Source organism: Colletotrichum karsti (assembly GCF_011947395.1).
Source record: "Colletotrichum karsti strain CkLH20 chromosome Unknown Scaffold23, whole genome shotgun sequence".
NCBI classification, from domain to species: domain Eukaryota; kingdom Fungi; phylum Ascomycota; class Sordariomycetes; order Glomerellales; family Glomerellaceae; genus Colletotrichum; species Colletotrichum karsti.
In genome coordinates, this window is record NW_024065923.1 from 388296 (window position 1) to 406188 (window position 17893).

Consider the following 17893-nt stretch of genomic DNA (forward strand, 5'->3'; position numbering starts at 1 on the left):
TTTGATGCAAGCCTCCATTACCAAGCTTCGGGGTATCCCACGATTAACAGATTCCCTGTCACTGCGCGTAGACAATGTACAGCTTATTGTACAGTTCTACATGCAAATGCGTCTGCCATTGATGGAACATTAGTGCACCATGAACTCCTACTCATCAATCTCTTCTCCCATAACAGCCGCCAGATTTCTCCGGGCACCGGCCAGCGTGTGCCCTAGTGCAACCAACTTTGCCGACAACGACATCAAGTTGGGGTCCGGCAAGCTCTCCACCCTGACCTTCTCCCTCACGAACACCTCGTTCGGCTCCCCGTTACTGGACGGCGTCCCGAGTCCACTGACACTACTCTGCCTGCTCCTCGGATGTGCGCCCCCGTGCTTGTGCTTCTCCCCACCGTCCGTGATATTGCTATACGCGAACCGAAAAGGCCGATCCATCTCGTCGTGCTCCAGCCTCCGTACCGTACCCAGCGCCAGGCCCAGCTTCGTCCCGAAGTTCTGCGGCGCGTCGACCGGCTCCAGCGCGCGCAGCCACAGCACCAGACTCGACTCCTGCAAGGCCAGATGCACGCTGATGTTGGGCGGGAGGGGCGGGGTGAAGTGGACCGGCGGACACGAGTCCGTCTGCCACCGCGGATCGGACTCGTGCAGCGGCGGGCCCTTGAGGAGCGAGGAGGACTCGTTGAGGGAGGCGGAGAGGATGCGCAGCTGCGCGGCGAGCTGGCTTGGGTTCTGCGAGGGCGAGGGGTCGGTCGTGAGGGAGAGGAGGTCGATGCATTCTGTCAGGTGGGTGTGTATCGTCTCGAGGGCGGCGATGTGGACTGGGTGGGAGGGGTCGAGGGTGAGGGTTTGGGTTGGGAGGGTTTTTAGTTGTAGGTGCACTGCCTGGGAGCTCGTTGTCAGCTGAGCGACGAGAGAACGGCGAGAGGGAGACGTACGCCTTTTACTATTCGGGTCCCGACGCGGGTTACTGTTCCCTTGACGCGCTCGTTACGCTGCGTCGACATTACGAGGGTGCTTCCCGGGTCGATTGGGGCGAGGAGGGCGTAGCAGTCTTGCAGGCCGTGGCGGATGTCCTTTAGGACTTCGTGGGTTTCTGTGACTATCCATTCTAGCTCGCGCCTCTGCGGTGCGTAATTGATCCTGATCAGCATCTTGTCTCGTCGTGGTATGCGCCTTAAAGCTGCTCTCGAGCTTGGGTGAGGATGTCACTCACGAGGGATTCCTCCTTTTTGATCGCGAGCTCTTCTGGAGATATCGGTGGCCAGATTGCGACGGCCATGTTGCCTGGATGTGCGAGTTTGGAGTATCAGAATATGTGTTCGAATTGAGGGAGACGTCGCAGGCAGCCGCGCGAGGCGTTGGGCGATTGGATGTATGTGAGTTAGCTCATGGTGGATGTTGAAGCTCTCCGGATCGCATCTCGTCATCGTCGAAGGTTTGGGGGGACCGGGGTCGGTGGGGTGACGCGCGCTAGCGGGGCACAGGGCACCTGCCTCCGCTGAGGTGCACCTGCTGCGAGATGCGGATCCACTTTATCGGTTTTTTTGCGCTGGGGTGGTGAGGTTCAGACGGCTCATTCATGAACTTTCAACTTCATCATAAGGTATCTCCGATATCATCATATTCAACATTATTAGCACCTCAATCACCCCGGGTTCTCATCAAGTGCCACGGAAACAACAACACCCTATAAAAAAGGCATCGATATTCCAACAACAAAAGAGGTCCAACTCAGCAGCCCTTGCCTCGACTCATCCTCCACCTTTAAACTCACACAGCTGCCTATCATGGCGCCAACACACCCCAGCCGGCAGCAGCCTGGCAAGACCGCCTCAGACTCAAGAAGAAAAGATTCATCAAGAGAGAAGCTACCCCGTCTGCCTGAAGGTAAGTCCCACATCAGCCAAAGCCTTCTTCATGGACCACGTCACCTAACACTCACGCCCAGGCACCAGGATCCAAAAGCGCGCCCTAGCCCGATCACAGCAGCCCATCTCCTCCAAGTCAAAACTGATATACGTGTCCTCGTCGACGCCCTTCATGGCCGCCGTCTCGCGCGTGCGCAAACAGCTCGACAGATCCATCAAGGGCAACGTGCCGTCCACGAAGGGCATGTCGTTACCGCAGCGCGTGGACCTGCTGCACCGCGACGGGGGCACCAAGACCGAGGGCGAGGCGGTGGTGCTGGGCACCGGGAAGGCGATTGAGAAGGTGCTTAGTGTCGCGGCGTGGTTTACGGAGCAGAGGGACTGTGAGGTCGAGGTCAGGACGAGGACGGTGGGGACTGTTGATGATGTTGTTGTGGAGGATGATGATGCGGGATTTGGGGGCGATGAGGTTAGAGGGAGGAAGGTTAGTTGTTTGGAGGTTACTGTGAAGTTGAGGTGAATAGGGTGTGGATATGGTATCGACTGGTCTTAATCCGCTGTGTGATTGAAGCAGGATGACCGTTCCCCTGCGGAGAGTAATCACCCTGCCACCCATGGCATTCTGAAGATTGGAGTTTGGTAAGCTCTTTCTTGGTCTCAAAGAATCGAGACTCTCAGAAGAAGGCCAAAGTGCCAGAGATTGTGAAGACCCAGGAGAAGTCTTGGTGTGTCTCGAGATAAGGCTCATAAACGTTCGAGTATAAATAATAATATGCATACTGAGAAAGGCCTCTGGAACCAGTAGTGTGAAACAATCATAAAGGTATCTCGAACTTGCATTATTCCTTCCTGAATTCCCTCTTCGAGCCATCACCCTATCCTATCGAGTGCCAACCAACGCCAAAAAAGGTCATCCCCAATTTTACCCTAAAAACAGGCTTTCAGAATTCCTTAATTAAGTAACAAAAAATCTCTTAAATAAATACACTAGCTGACTCCTTATGTAAGTATTTTTGGCGTTAGTTGGCGCTCGATGGCATACTTATCACATTGTCTTTACTTGAGATATCAGAATGTTTCATTTGAAGGCCATTAATGACGAATATTTAGATAGATCTTGATTTTACTTCCAACGAGGACACCCTGAAGAAGCTTGATCTAGAATAAGACAACTAAGCAATTATCTCTCACTGGAGAGCTTTCATTGGATGAGTCCAAGTTCCCAACTGAGCGAATAGCCCTAGTCCCGCGCCTAAAGTTTTCATGTGTCAATAGGCAGAAGATATCAGAGAGCAGGAAATGCATTATAGATAAGTATCCATCATGTCAATTTTCTTAATCCTTGACATACGGTTTGTGATTTCTCAGAACATGACTGGGAGCTAACTGTGCGACCCATGCGGCCGGCATCCATGCGACCCGACGAGACCTCAAGGGCTGTGCCGAGACTCAATCACCGTGTTGGTGCTGCTGTGCCTCGTAAGGCTCATTTTCTCGCAATGCAGCCCTCAACTCTATTCCTCCTTCGATCATAAAGCTTTATAATCGGCCTCCCTCCCCGAAATAGGAGTTCCCAAACGTAAGAAAGGCTCATACCGCAAGACTGATCATGAAAAACGCCCAGCCTTACTACACCGAGCGACTTAATTCGTCAAAGACGGAGATCCGCCTGCTTGAAATCGTCTCAGCAGATGACGATCCGGGTCCCATTCGGTGCCGCCTACGAACGGTCAAGCTCAACGACCGTCCGGTGTTTTTCGCCCTTTCCTACCTCTGGGGTGACGCCGCCCAAACAACGCCCATACAAATCTTGATCAAGGAGTGCTCGGAGAAGAAGGCCCCAATCAAGAGGAAATGTTTGCACCGTTTGACGCAACTCTCAACCTCGAAGCCGCCTTACGTCATGTACGTAAACGGTGGTTCTCTCAATTTCCCAACAAGAAGCATAGCCTCAACTTCCTTCTCTGGGTGGACGCTGTTTGCATCGATCAGGCCGATCTGGAAGAGAGGTCAGAACAGCTCGGACTCATGCAGAGAATATACTCATCTGCAACCTGCGTTCTCTCTTGGCTCGGAACGCAGGACCGGGCGGTAGCCTTTAAAGCCATCCAGGGCATCTATGTTGCGAGAGTGGCAGCGGGCTCCGATGAAGAGTTCTTCAAGATGCAGTGGATGAAAGCTTCCCCGGTCTCTGCGGTCATGGTCGTAATGAGGAGCAAGACACTGCCTGGGACCAAATCATCCGTCTTTGCAGTGATCGCTACTGGCAGAGAATATGGATTTTCCAAGAGGTCGCCCCCGCTTTCAGGGTGCTCTTGGTGACCCCAAACCAGATGATACATCACTCGGTGGCGAAAGAAGTGGCGGTCCTAATGTTCAAAGCAAAATATGCCTTGCAACAGTCAATGAGTTCAGCTACTTCTTCAGTCCGACCTGAATGGATATCACCTACTGCTTGGGTTCATCTTTCCGTCAGTGGCCCGGACTGGCCTAGGTTAGTTCAGTCCTCTGTCGTGCTGGTCAAGCATGATCAGGTTCAGACAGGACTGTCCAGCAATAATCAGCAACAACATCTATTCAAGAAACCGATGGAGCTGGAAGGTAAATCTGGCCATATCTGGTTGGAATGGTACTTTGTGCTCATGCACAGCATGAAGATGGAGGCTACAGACCCAAAGGATCTCGTATATGGTCTTCTTGGAGTATCCCAGCTGGACATCAAGCCCAACTACAGAAGAGACGTTTCCGTCGGTGACGTCTACACCGAATACGTATCCCGCTGGCTTGCCGACCCTCGAAGCAGGAGCAGCGAGGTTTCAGAGCCTCTGGAATTTCTCAATGACTCCGGCTCCGCCGTCGCCGCCCCTGGCTTTCCCAGCTGGGTTCCGAACTTCGAGGCCTTCAGCCAGAGCAGGCACCGAAGGCGACTGAGTCCGTTGGCCGGCACAGTGAAGAAGGGTCTTGTTACTCTCGGAAGTTTCAAAACTGAGCGCTTTCCTACAGCTGCCGGAGCCAAACTTTTTGGTGTCGGCTATGAGCTGGAAAACGTGGCGTCCGTGTCGGGATGGTCCATCGGGCAGGGCAGAACGAATGGAGAGCTTCTCAACTTTCTGGCCTCTAATCATGCCACGTCCCGCTGCGGAATTCCCTTTCTGGGCGTCTGGATGCGGCTCATGATTCTTGAAACGGATCTCGAGGTGTCTCACAATACGGCTCGTCTTGCCTTTTATCTTCTACACGACCTTGTTTCTCAGAATGAGTCACCGGAACTTTCGGCCGACCAAATCACGGTTCAACTCGGACGGACATATCACTCGCCCGATGAAATTGAGCCTTGGGAGGCTTGGATACTACGAAGCTTTCTCTATCGCGTCGACACCGATGCCACGACGCCGGACTCTGGCACAATTAACCTTCCCCACAAAGACGAAGACATGGAGGCCGCAGCTCAGATGAGATTGGAAGAGACGTATGGAAGTCTTCAAGATTATCACATCTTCGAAACGGAAGGCGGTCGTGTCGGTGTCGCTCCTGATGGAGTTGAGGTGGGTGACCCGGTCTGCATATTACAAGGCTGCGGTCTCCCACTCATCTTGAAGAGAAAGAATGGCGGAAATTGTGAGGAATCGGAGTATATCCATTTTAGTACTTCGTTAATTGTGGGCTTGATGGACGGTGAGGCCGCTGGAATTATCGAAGAGAAGAAGTTGGAGCCGAAAACGATAATCATCGTTTGAGCAAAGCCAATACATATCGAGAGTTCCAATTCAAACACTATTGATTCGCAGCGATCCAATATAAGACTCTCTATAAAGTTCTAGGACTTGAGCAACGAAGCCAGTCAAATGGTCGTTGAGGTTCAGAGAGGGGCAGTGTTTGTAGAGATTGCCTAGTAGCGGTTTATCTGATGCTACAACAGCTGAGAATATTGAAGATGTAGGCCTAGGTCATGGGGTTTTCTGCAGGCAACTCGGTCCTCACCCCCTGCGATCAGTTTAGACTCGATGATCACTGAGTGCCATGTTGAGTTTTCGGTCCAAGTCAGAATAATGGACAACTAGTTATGGCACTGGGCAGCAGTCATCAGTTCAAAAACTTCATTACTCAGAACATACACTTGTCTAACGCTAACAAAATTTGAAGACTCTCGAAAAGACTGAATTCTAAGCAATGAGACTTGAGGCGTGTATATGTTGGCTTGCACAATTGACATCGCATTGTTAGTAAACAAAACCTGACTTGGGGCTCTGTAAAGTTCCTAAGAGCGCAGTGTAATTGAGTCGGACCCAGGAACGTGGTGATCGACAACTTCATCGAAACGGTTCTTGACTAGCCTCCACTACTCAGCAAATGACGGAGTATGAAGAGAAGCAGGAATCCTTCTTCCACGACTCAGCGGGTAATCAGGTCATGCTTCGGAAACTCAGCGAGTGTCCACCCAATGAGGGGTCTTCGCCGCGGTTAACTCGCGTTAACCTGTAGAGTTGAGTCGGCGAGAATGTGTGCAGAAGTTCCAATCAGGAAACTTGAGTCGCTTATTTTCCCGCATTGAATAATATTGCGGGTATAGTTCCTTGTCCCTGGGGAAAGAGTGTTCAATTCCCGCAAACCGTTGGGGTCATTTCACGAAAAACAAGATCATCCCTGTCAAACTGCGCACTTATCGAGGTCAATTAGCCGTGTTTATTACGGCCCTTGACGCGTTTATCTTCACCGCTAGCGATACCGGAAATTTCGGTGTGGGGTACCACAGGCCGAAGTCACGTCGGCGATTCCCTTGACATCATTGCCGCCAATGGGTCTCAAAGAGGGTAGTTGAGGTCCCGCCTCGATTTTCTCTTTTCTCTCGTGTTCCGTGGTAGAAAATCCTTCACTTGCCCAACCTCTTCCTGCAAGAGCCATCTCCGTCAACCAACGGGCAAGATGATGTTCCAAAGCTCTGCCGTTCTGATGGCGGCCCTCGCCGGGCCGGCCTCCGCCAGCTACGCCTTCTACGTCGGCAAGGACCTCACGGCCGACGGCAGCGTCATGGTCGGCGGAACTGGCGAGGAGGTCTCTTCTCACTGGCTCCAGCTGTTTCCGGCCCGTGACCACGCCGCCAACGCCACCATCACCGTCGGCGTCACGGAGAAGGCCAGTATCCCGGGCGAGCTGTTCACCATCCCCCAGGTCAACCACACTTACCGTTACCTGTCGATGGAGTACTCCGACTTCGAGGGCTTCCCGGCGCCGCTCACCAACGGCGGTCTCAATGAGAACGGTGTCACCGTCCGTGATGTCTGGGCTCAGAACCGCGAAGAACTGGTCAACATGACCCCAACGCCCCAGCACGGCATTCAGTACAGCGACCTTGCGCGCATCGTCATGGAGCGCGCGCGTACCGCTCGTGAGGGTGTTGAGATTATCGGCCAGCTCATGAACCAGTACGGCGAGGCAACCTACGGCGGCAACACCCACCTTGTTGCCGACAAGGACGAGGGCTGGGTTGTTTGGGAGATGGCCGGCGGCAAGAAGCTGTGGGCTGCCGAGCGTCTCAAAACCGACGAGGTCCGCGTCTTGTACCCGGGCTACATCGAGGACTTCCCCACCGACTTTGCCAACAGCTCTGACTACATGGGCTCCGACAACATCGTCTCATTCGCCGTCGAGCAGGGCTGGTGGGATGCCAACAGCGGTGTGCCTTTCAACATCTTCAACGCTTACGGCGAGAAGGGCGAGAACCTCACCGCTCGCGACGGCGGCTTCAAGTTCATGTCCCAAGCCGCTCTTGAGAATGCTACTCTCGAGATGGTTCCCGTGACTGAGGAGAAGCTCATGGAGCGCGTCCGCGACAAGCGCATCTCCGACGATGAGGCTGGCTACGGACAGGTTGTCAGCCTCAAGGATGGCATCGACCGCGACCTCCTCCGCATCTGGAACGCTCCCACTGCCTCCGTCGCCGCCCCCTTCGTCCCGTGGTGGCTCGGCGTCAACAGCATCCCGTCCGAGTTCGGCGAGCACCGTTACCTGACCACCGGAGCCTCTGGGAGCTTCTTGAACCCGGACTACCAGCTCCAGGAGGCCAGCGAGTTCGCCGGCCGGATTTTCAAGCGTGTGCTTTACTACATGTGCTCCGCCCCGGACACCTTCCACCCCATCGTCACGCAGATGCTCACTGGCTTCGAGAACCAGAGCCGCAGCGACGTTGACTGGGTCGAGACGAGCGCCAAGCTGCTCATTGAGAGCGGCGACAGGGAGACGGCGAGCTCTCTGCTCACTTACTACTCTCAAAGCCGTGCTTCCAAGGCTCTTGAGCTTGGCAAGGCCATGACTGCCGCACTTGACGGATACATCAAGCTCAGCGGTCAATGGCGTGACCCTGTTGGCAGCCAGATCAACGACGCCGGAGAGGGTGCTGAGACTGTCAATTGCTTGGTTGGCTACGATCCTGACCAGCCCATCTGGAACCAGCCCGCGCATCCGATGAGGAAGAAGAGGAGCATGATGAACAGAATGTTTGTCCAGCGCCACCGCTCTTAGAACTCAGATAAGACCTGGCACAGTGCCATAATACAAATACGTTGATCTACGAATTTGCCAACATAAACTTCGCTCGTGCTTCGGATTGGCCGTTTCTTGTCCGATGATTGGCTGGTGTGGTCTTAACGTTATTATCAGGCTGGGCCCCCCGGTCCCCCTCCGCCATTCTGTCCCTGACAGTCATGACGGACTTAACGGAGTTCTGACACTCGACGAACTGAAGAAAAAGCCGAGGGATTCGACTTTCGGAATTGTCGACTCCCGGCTGATGAGAACTCCGATACTGATATCAAGTATATGAAACGATATGGTTTACCACGTTCTGATTTCAATCAACAGCACCGAGACAAGTCCAAAAGTTAACAATTCACTCCACTACATCACCATTTCAAAACTTATTTTCTGATATTTCAGTCATCATGACGTCGTCTGCCTCTATTGTCATTATCTTCGGCGCAGCTGGTGCGATTGGACGAGCGGCAGCTATTGAGGCCAACGCACGTGGTTGCCGTGTTTTCCTGGCAATGCGTGACACGAAGAAACCGATTCCAGGGCTGTCCCGAGAGCTTGAAGAAAAGAGCAGTTTCACGCGCATCCAGGCAGACCTTCTCGACCCAAACTCGATACGTAATGCCATTAGCAACTCAGGCGCAACCATTGCCTTCACCTACGCCGTTCACACGGCCCAAGATGCCATGCGCTCAGCTTTTGGTGCCATGAAAGAGGCAGGTATACAGCGCGTCGTCTTCCTCTCGTCATACACAGTCTACCCGGATGTGGAGACCGCCATCGCTGGTACACGCCCCATTGCTTCTCTTCACGGTAGAGCAGAGAAGTCACTGGTTGAGAGCGGATTGCCTCACACGATCCTCCGCCCCATGTTTTTCAGCAGCAACATCAGTGGGGATGCTGAAGATGTTAAGAATGGCGAAGTCTATGTGCTGAGGCCTGGTTCAATAAGCGACTACATCGCCCCTGAAGACATTGGATATGTCGCTGGCGCAACGCTCGCCGAGCAAACCACCGAATCGCGAATTATTCCACTCTGTGGCCCTGAACTGCTGTCACAGCGAGAGGCATGGAACATCGTTTCCCAAGAACTTGGAAGGGAGATAAAAGTCAAGGAAGTTGATGAGGCGGAGTTCCTGGCACGTCAGAAGGTTCCGCCACCTCTGGCGCGTAACCTCGCTGACTACTGGTTGGAGGGGGAGGATACTTCGGTGAGATACCCATCAGAACTCTACAAGGAGGCCTCTGGGAACATTCAGAAGTATACTGGAAGGGAGCCGACTAAATTTGCGGCGTGGATCAAAGCTCATAAGTCAGAGATATTTGACTAAACATTCAACCGAACCAGTGCGAGACGAGCGGACAAGACTCGGAGGCAAGCAGGAGACAAGAAAATTCGGGACTTAATCACGGAGGAACACCGAAAGTCAGTAGTTTGCCCTTTGGATTAAAAGCCCTTTTGAATGCATGCAAAACATTGATATCAAAATTGCTACGTTGTGACCATATTAAAATACCTGGAAGTGATCAGACCAACTTGGAGCAGTCTGTCAGTTTTCCCAGGTCGTTCCCCATGATGCTCATTTTCCCCATGCTGTGATCAGGTCAGTAGGACTCAGGGTGCCTCAGGCTGCTGCAAACTTACGCTAGTTTGAACGCAGAGTTCCATCTCGTTTGGCTTGCTCCGAATCCTTTCCAAATGTTCTTGGTTTCAGTCGCGTTGCTGAGGGCAAAGTCGCTGCCTAGCGAAGTCGGCGAAGTCTCTTGAACCGTTTCCGGGTAGAAGACAGTGCTATCGAGCTTGTCGGGTGTGGAGTCGAAGGATAACTCCTGTAAGCTCATGCCAGCACTGTGAGCACCCACGAGAGCTACCAGATCCGTTGAAGAGAATCCCTTCTTCTTGAAGGCTTTGATCTGAGTAGCGGCATCCGAGTCTTGTGTGGGCAACTGACCCTCGGCGTTGGGTGAGTTGGAGTCTTTTCGCCCGACCAAGAAGTAGGTCTTTGGCCCTCCGCAGGCAGCGACACCGAATGCTAGTCTTCAGTTAGCATGCCCGAGTCTTTTTCTTCAGGACACAAGATTCAGTTACGTACCTGCTGCTGCTTGGATCATGTCTGCCGTGCTGACCTTGTATTCAACGGCCTTCTGGCCCAGAATCTCGCAAATTGGCTGAATTTGAGTGTTCTCTTCCCTGTCAAGGCATTCATTGGCCAGAATCAGGGAGCCATCGCAGGATCCAGGAAAACAATCATGGAACGCGGCTCTCATGGCTTGTCTGGCCTCAGCTGGACATCCTTGAAAAGTGGCCTTGAGATCCGTTGCAACTTTGGTCCAGACCGGGGGGCATGTTTTTGCATTACACACCGTGGAAGCAAGAACAAGCAAAGAAACGATTTTGTGAAAGGAAGGCATCGTATGAGAATCTGTTTATGGAATGAGGTTGAATGAGGCCTCGATGGTAAAGGAGTGACACAGAAGATGAATTGAACGACACAACCCAGACAGTCGCAGGCTTGAACCGCTTTTGAGGATTTGTTGGGCGTTTAGGGTAATGTCAACGGTCTTTTGTGGCTACCTACCAGTTTTGGACATGGAATCCAACGCTTGTCTCTATTGGTTGTAGTCTTACGATATACGGGTTACGAAAACGGTTTAGACAACGCCAATCCATCCCGGAAACTCTATTTTGATATCAAAGAGACGACTTGCCTGAATAACGGGAGGTTATCCATGGTATGTTAATGGAATGGCGGATCTTGACTTGGCTGAACAACTATTAGCGTAGGCGATTCACCAGGTCGTGCGCAGGGACACCATTCAGGTACGGAAACCTTCTCTGAGGCTAGTTGATCTATTCTGGCAGTCGCATTTCTGAAGCAGGCATTTAGTCCTTGTTAGACTGAGTTCTAAAGCTGTTAAGCACAAGCGTGGTGCGCCGCCACGGCTAAACGCTCTGGCACTAAAACTTTTAATCATCAAACTGGGGTTCTTGGAACTACTTCTAGAAGACCAGAGCTGTAAGCAGTCTGTCAGGACGGTCAGACTGTAGCTCAGGGGCAAGTTGAGAAGCTTCGACATTTAGACACAACGCCTCCAAATTGACTGGAAGTTCCGGGCACCGCACTGGCAAACTTGGCTGTAGCTTCCTGAGATCTACGATCGTATTCAACTGATCTGCCCGAACTTTCGAGTTGACGCCACTGTGGTGAGTTGTCTAGACCAAATGAGTGGCTACATGCTTGCCTGAAACATCCGGTCCTTTTCACTCAGCTGCCAGTGGCAAGTGCACGATTACATCAAATCCACATACAGCGGGAGAGGATCATTATGGTTGATCGAACAAAGTCACCGGTCGGCATGAGTATAATTACTGACATGCAGAACTTCACGAATTTCGAAATCATCAACCTCATCAACCAACAACTTTCAGGATACCTCTCATTTCCTCCTCACCACACTCCTTGTAATCATGGTTGTCATTCACTCTGCTATCCGCAGCCTTCCTGCTGCTTTGCTGGCATTCTCTGCGGTTTCTGAGGCCCAGAATGTCGGTCAATGGGGTCCCATGATCAAATTCCCTGTGGTTCCTGTCTCGGTGGCCCTGCTTCCCGAGACGGGCAACATGCTGGTTTGGTCCAGTGGCTGGCCGTAAGTCGCAACCTTTGGCGTGTCTTAAGAAGATCAAAGCTGACGTCACCAATCCAGTAACCGTTGGACAACAGCTGGCAACGGCAAAACCTACACATCCCTTTACGATGTTAAGACGGGAAAGGTTGGCGATGCCATCGTCCAAGTAAGCAGCTATCCGTGCCCTCCTACTCTCATCTCCTGCCGCACTGCCTCAAACCAAGAAATACGCACGAACTTCGCGCTAATTTGGCTTCTTCCCCAGAACACCCAGCATGACATGTTCTGCCCAGGTACCTCAATGGACGAGAACGGACGCATCATTGTCACTGGCGGATCAAGCGCCGCCAAGACCAGCGTTCTTGACTTCAAGAATGGCGAGTCCTCATCCTGGACGCCGCTCTCCAACATGCAAATCTCAAGAGGATACCAGTCTAGTTGCACAACGTAAGTACATGAATCATTCATCAGTGTACGAGTAGGAACATGCTGATTTGGTTTTGAACAGTTCTGAGGGCAAGGTCTTCGTCATTGGAGGTTCCTTCTCTGGAGCCGGTGTGCGAAATGGCGAGGTCTACGACACCAAGACCAACAAGTGGACGAAGCTGGCCGGTTGCCCAGTCAAGCCGTTGGTCATGGGAGCTGGCATGTTCCCTGACAGCCACACGTGGTTGTGGTCTTGGAAGAACGGATCAGTTCTTCAGGCTGGTCCCTCCAAGCAGATGAACTGGTACGATACCAAGGGCACCGGCGCAAACACCCCTGCCGGTCTCCGCGCCGCCGATACCGACTCCATGTGCGGTGTCTCCGTCATGTACGATGCTGTGGCCGGAAAGGTCTTCACGTAAGCTATGACCAAAACCCACCCCTTGTCAGATATCCTACAGAGACTAACATGCTTGCTTGTAGTTACGGAGGTGGTAGAGCTTACACAGGCGTCCAGTCAACCAGCAATGCTCACATCTTGACCCTGGGTGAGCCCGGACAGCAGGTCCAGGTCCAAAAGCTCAACAACGGTCAATACAACCGTGGATTCGCCAACGCCGTTGTTCTTCCCGACGGAAAGATCTGGATCGTCGGCGGCATGAAGACGATGACTCTGTTCTCGGACTCCACTCCTCAACTGACCCCTGAGTTGTTCGACCCTGCCACTGGCAAATTCACCCCGACAACTCCTCACACCGTCCCGCGCAACTACCACTCCACGGCACTTCTGATGGCCGATGGTACCGTCTGGTCTGGTGGCGGCGGTCTCTGCGGTGCCGGCTGTGCGGCCAACCACTTCGACGGCCAATTCTGGTCCCCGCCGTACCTTTTTGAGGCCGACGGCAAGACCCCTGCCAAGAGACCCGTCATTCAGAGCCTCTCGGATGATGATGTGAAGGCGGGAGCTCCTCTCACTGTCACCATGGAGGAGGCCGGCCAGTACACCTTCAGCATGATCCGTGTTAGCGCCACGACGCATACCGTCAACACCGATCAGCGTCGTATTCCACTCAGTGGACAGGATGGCGGTGATGGACAGCAGTTCACGGTCAGTGTCCCCAGTGACTATGGTGTTGTCATTCCCGGATACTACATGCTCTTCGCGATGAACGAGGCCGGAACGCCTTGCGTGGCTAAGTTTTTCAAGGTTTCTCTTTGAGATTGATGCCTTGTAAAGCAGTTTCGAAAAGTGGTCCAATTCGGCTAAGAAATGGTGGTCCCGGGAAAGGAAAAGTATCGGGATTGAGAAATGACAGGTCTACTAGGATAACTCATCCACATACAAGCTCTCATATATAATAAGTAATTCAAAACCATGTTTCAACTGCGTCCATGACCTTGAGTCTGTGCATTCCTTTCATCCCCTTGTAAGATGACTCTTACACCATAAATTGCGTGTTCAAGGCGGTCTTTTTGATGCGACTCTGAGACTGGACTTACGCATGAGGCTATGTGCTTGAATTGTGCCTTATTGGTCCTCCTGCATACCCTCAAGTAGAAGCTAGTGTGATGACATAGCATGTTAAACACATGGTCGCTAAGGCCATCAGTTCAACTGCCAGAGTTCAAATATCTGATGTCCTTTTCGTAGACTAAGACAAACCCCAAACTGCGTCTGGTATTTTCTTGAATCAATCCTTTGAGAAAAGTGTCAGACCTCTGCCTGTTCTTGGTAGACCTCAAGCAGTTTGTTCCATCATCTGTTTTTCGCGTACCAAAACCCCTAATTCTGTCCAAACCTCGTTGACTTCATCCTCCGGAACGCGTTCGTCAAGTGCATATTGCCGCGCGGCAATATCCTGAAGCTCATAGATAAAGTTCCAAACCGTGTCGAGAGTCTCGTCTCCATAGCCGCATAGCTCGGACGTGGCCTGGTCCGGCATGGCATAATATCTGCAATCGGATGCGTGGAAGACTAGCTGCTCCTTCTCCCAGGAACGGCCAACTCCAAAGACTTCTTTACTATCTTTCTCGGTGAGAACCGTGCTTTTTCGGTAAAGTCTGGGGTCGACAAGCCAGATTGTCGTGTCTGAAAGACGCAAAGTGGCCTGCATGGCTTCAACCAAGGCGTTGTAGATCCCCCAGCGCGCAGGATCCAGCTCAGCATCCACCTCAGGGTCTTCCCATGTTTTCTGGTATGTCTGGAGCTCGTCCGTGCTCCACGTCGGATCAAAGTCCAAGGCTAGGTGACGAACGCCTCCGAAGCCATATTGGGGGCATGAAAAAGGCATATCCAAGTCGAGATAAGCAAGATGTGGACTGACACGCCACGGCTGGATGAATATGAGGTCGTAAATTGGGAGGACGGTAAAATTCCGGAGCCCCTCTCTGTCATCTTCGACGACGAAGGTTGCCGGCATTTGAGAATATTTGTCGCTATCGTACCGGCTTATCCTGCTCTCATGATCAGGGCGGCCTTTCTCACGTTGACGACTGTAGAAGCTGGCCCACCTGACGGGGTCATACCGTCGATACATCGCCGCGCGGGACTCCTTGCAGGCGGTCCAGAGACCACCATCGATAGCGTAGGTTGACATGTTGGCTTTGGTCCAAGAGAGAGACGAATCGTCCGTCGCAGGCAGTGCGGCGCCAACTATATGGAGCGGGTCTTTGCTAGTTGGTTTGATGAGGTGGTGACTGAATCTTTCTGGGGCTCCGTAATAGCTAGAGAAGATGGAAAAATAATGAACGCCCCGTGTATCACGGGAGCGGACCGACAAGTCCCAGATCTGGTCCCGGAGCTCACCAGGGAGCAAGGGAAACAGAGGGAATACTTGTGAAGCCATTGTGTGTCTGCTCTTAGAAATCCTTAATGCGTACCGTAATTGACGGTGTTGCTGATCCGTCAGTGAAAGTCGGAGGGTGGTTTATGTGGTACATTTCCTATGTCAGCGCTATTATTCAACGAGAAGGGCCAAAGATCATACCTCGCATGCTGACAACTTACTGCCGCGTTAAGTAGGACAGTCTGGCCTGTCTCCGTAAAGTCCTGTCCTTCAAGGTTCTTAGCCGTTACCTTGAGAAGGGCACAAATCAGCTTTAGAGCTATAGCAGCCTAGAAGCTTATTAAGAAACCTTTCTACGTATTAAATATCAAATATATAAGGTACCTTTTAGGTATAGTGAGCTAAAATAATAAGGCTGGCTGCATCGTATTGTGCAGCAAATTCCATTAGTTGCGAGACCGTATGCCTTGCTCTTATATGGATTATGGGACCAGGTTGGAATTCCATTGTTTTTAGCTGCTCATGTTTTCATGTTCAAAAAGATTGATTCATTACCCAAGATAACATGACCCTGCGCCCTGCAATGCTGCACCGCTTATTTGTCTAAACCGCCCCTGAACACTCTAGAGCCCAAGAGTGAAGCAAGTTATGATAATCCAGGCAACTCCTCAAGGTCAAACCCCTTGAATCCATCCTCAACAGCCCATGCTCTCCCTTTCTCCTTCTCGTAGAGAGCCTCGCACGCCCTACCGACAACAAGCAGCCCAGGTGGCCTGCTGCCCTCGGACTCGATAGCCTCAGCGACGTGCTCCAGTGTCGTCCTAATGACTCTTTGGTCAGGGCAACTCGCCCTCTCAATGACAGCACAGGGCGTACTCCTAGGCCACAGAGTCCTCTTAGACTTGACCTCTCCCTCAACTTCCTCAGTCTCGAGGTAGCACGTCAACTCCCTGACAAGCCCTGTGATGCGGTGCAGCGCCATCAAGAACACAACTGTCCTGCTGGCAATGTACTCAGGCGGGGCAGGCGGCTTGCCCTTCTTCCCAGTACCCGTGCAAACCAGCACCTGGTCAGCGACATCGCGCTGGGTAGGCGGTATACCGGCGAACAGCGGCGCGCTCAGCGAAGATGTGATACCAGGCAGCACCGTGACGCGATCTCCGAATCCATGTTCCCTGAAGTACGCGACCTCCTCTCCTCCGCGGCCGTAGATAAACGGATCGCCCTGCTTCAACCTCAACACCGTCTTGCCCTCCTTGGCACCGGCAAGAGCGAGCTCATGGAGTTCCTCCTGCGCTTGGTCTGCGTTTCCGGGGAACTTCCTCGCAATCTGTACCGGCGTACGGCGCGGGATGAGATCAAGCACACCTGCCGGGACAAGCTTATCCGCCAGAATGAGATCCGCCGTCTCAATCGCCTTGTGAGTCGCTCGAGTGAGCAGATCGGGGTGTCCGGGACCGCTACCGGCAAGAATAATCCTCCCCTGCCGCTGCGGCACCCGCGCTCCCGCACCAAGTCCAGCAGCGGGCGGCTTGCCCGCCGTCTCCGGCGCCGCTGAGATTGCAACGGCCGCCGAATATGACTTCAACACGGAATCGGCCTCCTCGTCGGTGATCGCGGCCAGCCTCTTAAGCGGCCAGTACTCACACACCTGACTCAGCCACCTCATCCTTCTATTCTTCGCCGCATCCAAGTCCGCCTCCGTGACGAGCTTGTTGAAGTTCGCCGTCTGGTCGAACGAGTCATCGACTTCGTCAGGAAGATGGTCCTCGGACTGGATCTTCCTTCTCACCTCGCCCAACCGCGCACATGCCGCTCCGAGATCAGTAGGCAGCGCAGCAGCAACTTCCCTCCGGATCCGCGACGCAAGCTTACAACCCCTCCCGTTCGTCGTGACGCCGATCTGCAGTGGCCCGTCCGTGTGTGTCGAAAGCAACGAGAATGAGCACAGCTGCGGCGCGTCGACGACGTTGACGGGGATGCGGTTCCGCCTGCACAGCGCCGAGATGTGAGTGCTCAGCGGGTCTCGCGGGCCTGAGGTGACGAAGACGGCGTCGACGACGTTATCGACATCGTCGCGGCCGAGGGTGAAGAGGTCGGTGTCCTCAAAGGCCTTTTTGCGCCATTCTACCTCGCCTGCCTCGATGCGTTTTTGGAGGCCGTAGTGCAGGTCTGGGGTGTCTGGGGCGAGGAGGATCGGGGTTGCGCCGGCGTTGATGGATTGTGTGCAGCGGGCGGCGGCGAGGGGGTTTGTGCCGATGATGAGGTGGGTGTTGCCTTTGCAGTTGAGGGCTGCGAGGAGGGATGTTGTTGTCGCCATTTTTCGTGTGAGATTTGCGACTCGGATGAGTCTTTCTTTGGTTGGTTTTCTTCAATCTTCAGCAGGTCTTACAACCCCTGTCTCCTATGTGGAAGTATCGTGAAGCTGTGTTGTAGGAGTGAGATGAGAGTAAGTCAACTCTGAGTAATCCTCAAGAGGAGAAATGAAAGAAAGTCAAAGATAAAAGGCCCGTGTCCAACATTCGGGCATAATCAGAAAAAGATTAAACCACGCGCTCTTTGGCCACAATGAATTATTAAGACGCAGTCTAATAAGAATTTAGAGGAAATCGTTCATGTTATTTTGCCCATGCAGCGCAGACCCCGAAAGAAGGATGC

The 17893-nt window shown here is 52.8% G+C and overlaps 9 protein-coding genes across 9 annotated transcripts; 5 read left to right on the top strand and 4 right to left on the bottom strand.

The window, feature by feature from the left end:
- Positions 1–147: 147 nt before the first annotated feature.
- On the bottom strand, positions 148–1279 carry CkaCkLH20_07386 (37s ribosomal protein rsm22; the record flags this gene model as incomplete). Its single annotated transcript, XM_038890103.1, has 3 exons — positions 148–882; positions 936–1121; positions 1214–1279. The coding sequence occupies 3 exons, from the start codon at positions 1277–1279 to the stop codon at positions 148–150; spliced, it is 987 nt and encodes a 328-aa protein (XP_038744581.1).
- A 508-nt stretch (positions 1280–1787) lies between these two features.
- CkaCkLH20_07387 (uncharacterized protein) lies at positions 1788–4190 on the top strand (the record flags this gene model as incomplete). Its single annotated transcript, XM_038890104.1, has 4 exons — positions 1788–1887; positions 1949–2352; positions 3493–3773; positions 3818–4190. The coding sequence occupies 4 exons, from the start codon at positions 1788–1790 to the stop codon at positions 4188–4190; spliced, it is 1158 nt and encodes a 385-aa protein (XP_038744582.1).
- Positions 4191–4456: 266 nt separating this feature from the next.
- Positions 4457–5605, top strand: CkaCkLH20_07388 (uncharacterized protein; the record flags this gene model as incomplete). Its single annotated transcript, XM_038890105.1, has 1 exon — positions 4457–5605. One exon carries the CDS (start codon positions 4457–4459, stop codon positions 5603–5605), a length of 1149 nt encoding a protein of 382 aa, XP_038744583.1.
- Positions 5606–6791: 1186 nt separating this feature from the next.
- CkaCkLH20_07389 (uncharacterized protein) lies at positions 6792–8387 on the top strand (the record flags this gene model as incomplete). The annotated part of the gene is made up of 1 exon (XM_038890106.1): positions 6792–8387. The coding sequence occupies one exon, from the start codon at positions 6792–6794 to the stop codon at positions 8385–8387; it is 1596 nt and encodes a 531-aa protein (XP_038744584.1).
- A 419-nt stretch (positions 8388–8806) lies between these two features.
- On the top strand, positions 8807–9727 carry CkaCkLH20_07390 (family ergot alkaloid biosynthesis protein; the record flags this gene model as incomplete). Its single annotated transcript, XM_038890107.1, has 1 exon — positions 8807–9727. One exon carries the CDS (start codon positions 8807–8809, stop codon positions 9725–9727), a length of 921 nt encoding a protein of 306 aa, XP_038744585.1.
- A 196-nt stretch (positions 9728–9923) lies between these two features.
- CkaCkLH20_07391 (putative peroxidase) lies at positions 9924–10664 on the bottom strand (the record flags this gene model as incomplete). Its single annotated transcript, XM_038890108.1, has 3 exons — positions 9924–9990; positions 10042–10429; positions 10490–10664. The coding sequence occupies 3 exons, from the start codon at positions 10662–10664 to the stop codon at positions 9924–9926; spliced, it is 630 nt and encodes a 209-aa protein (XP_038744586.1).
- Positions 10665–11865: 1201 nt separating this feature from the next.
- Positions 11866–13668, top strand: CkaCkLH20_07392 (kelch domain-containing protein; the record flags this gene model as incomplete). The annotated part of the gene is made up of 5 exons (XM_038890109.1): positions 11866–12044; positions 12102–12189; positions 12289–12470; positions 12532–12867; positions 12933–13668. 5 exons carry the CDS (start codon positions 11866–11868, stop codon positions 13666–13668), a joined length of 1521 nt encoding a protein of 506 aa, XP_038744587.1.
- A 520-nt stretch (positions 13669–14188) lies between these two features.
- Positions 14189–15046, bottom strand: CkaCkLH20_07393 (uncharacterized protein; the record flags this gene model as incomplete). The annotated part of the gene is made up of 1 exon (XM_038890110.1): positions 14189–15046. One exon carries the CDS (start codon positions 15044–15046, stop codon positions 14189–14191), a length of 858 nt encoding a protein of 285 aa, XP_038744588.1.
- An 835-nt stretch (positions 15047–15881) lies between these two features.
- Positions 15882–17555, bottom strand: CkaCkLH20_07394 (uncharacterized protein; the record flags this gene model as incomplete). Its single annotated transcript, XM_038890111.1, has 1 exon — positions 15882–17555. One exon carries the CDS (start codon positions 17553–17555, stop codon positions 15882–15884), a length of 1674 nt encoding a protein of 557 aa, XP_038744589.1.
- Positions 17556–17893: the final 338 nt, after the last annotated feature.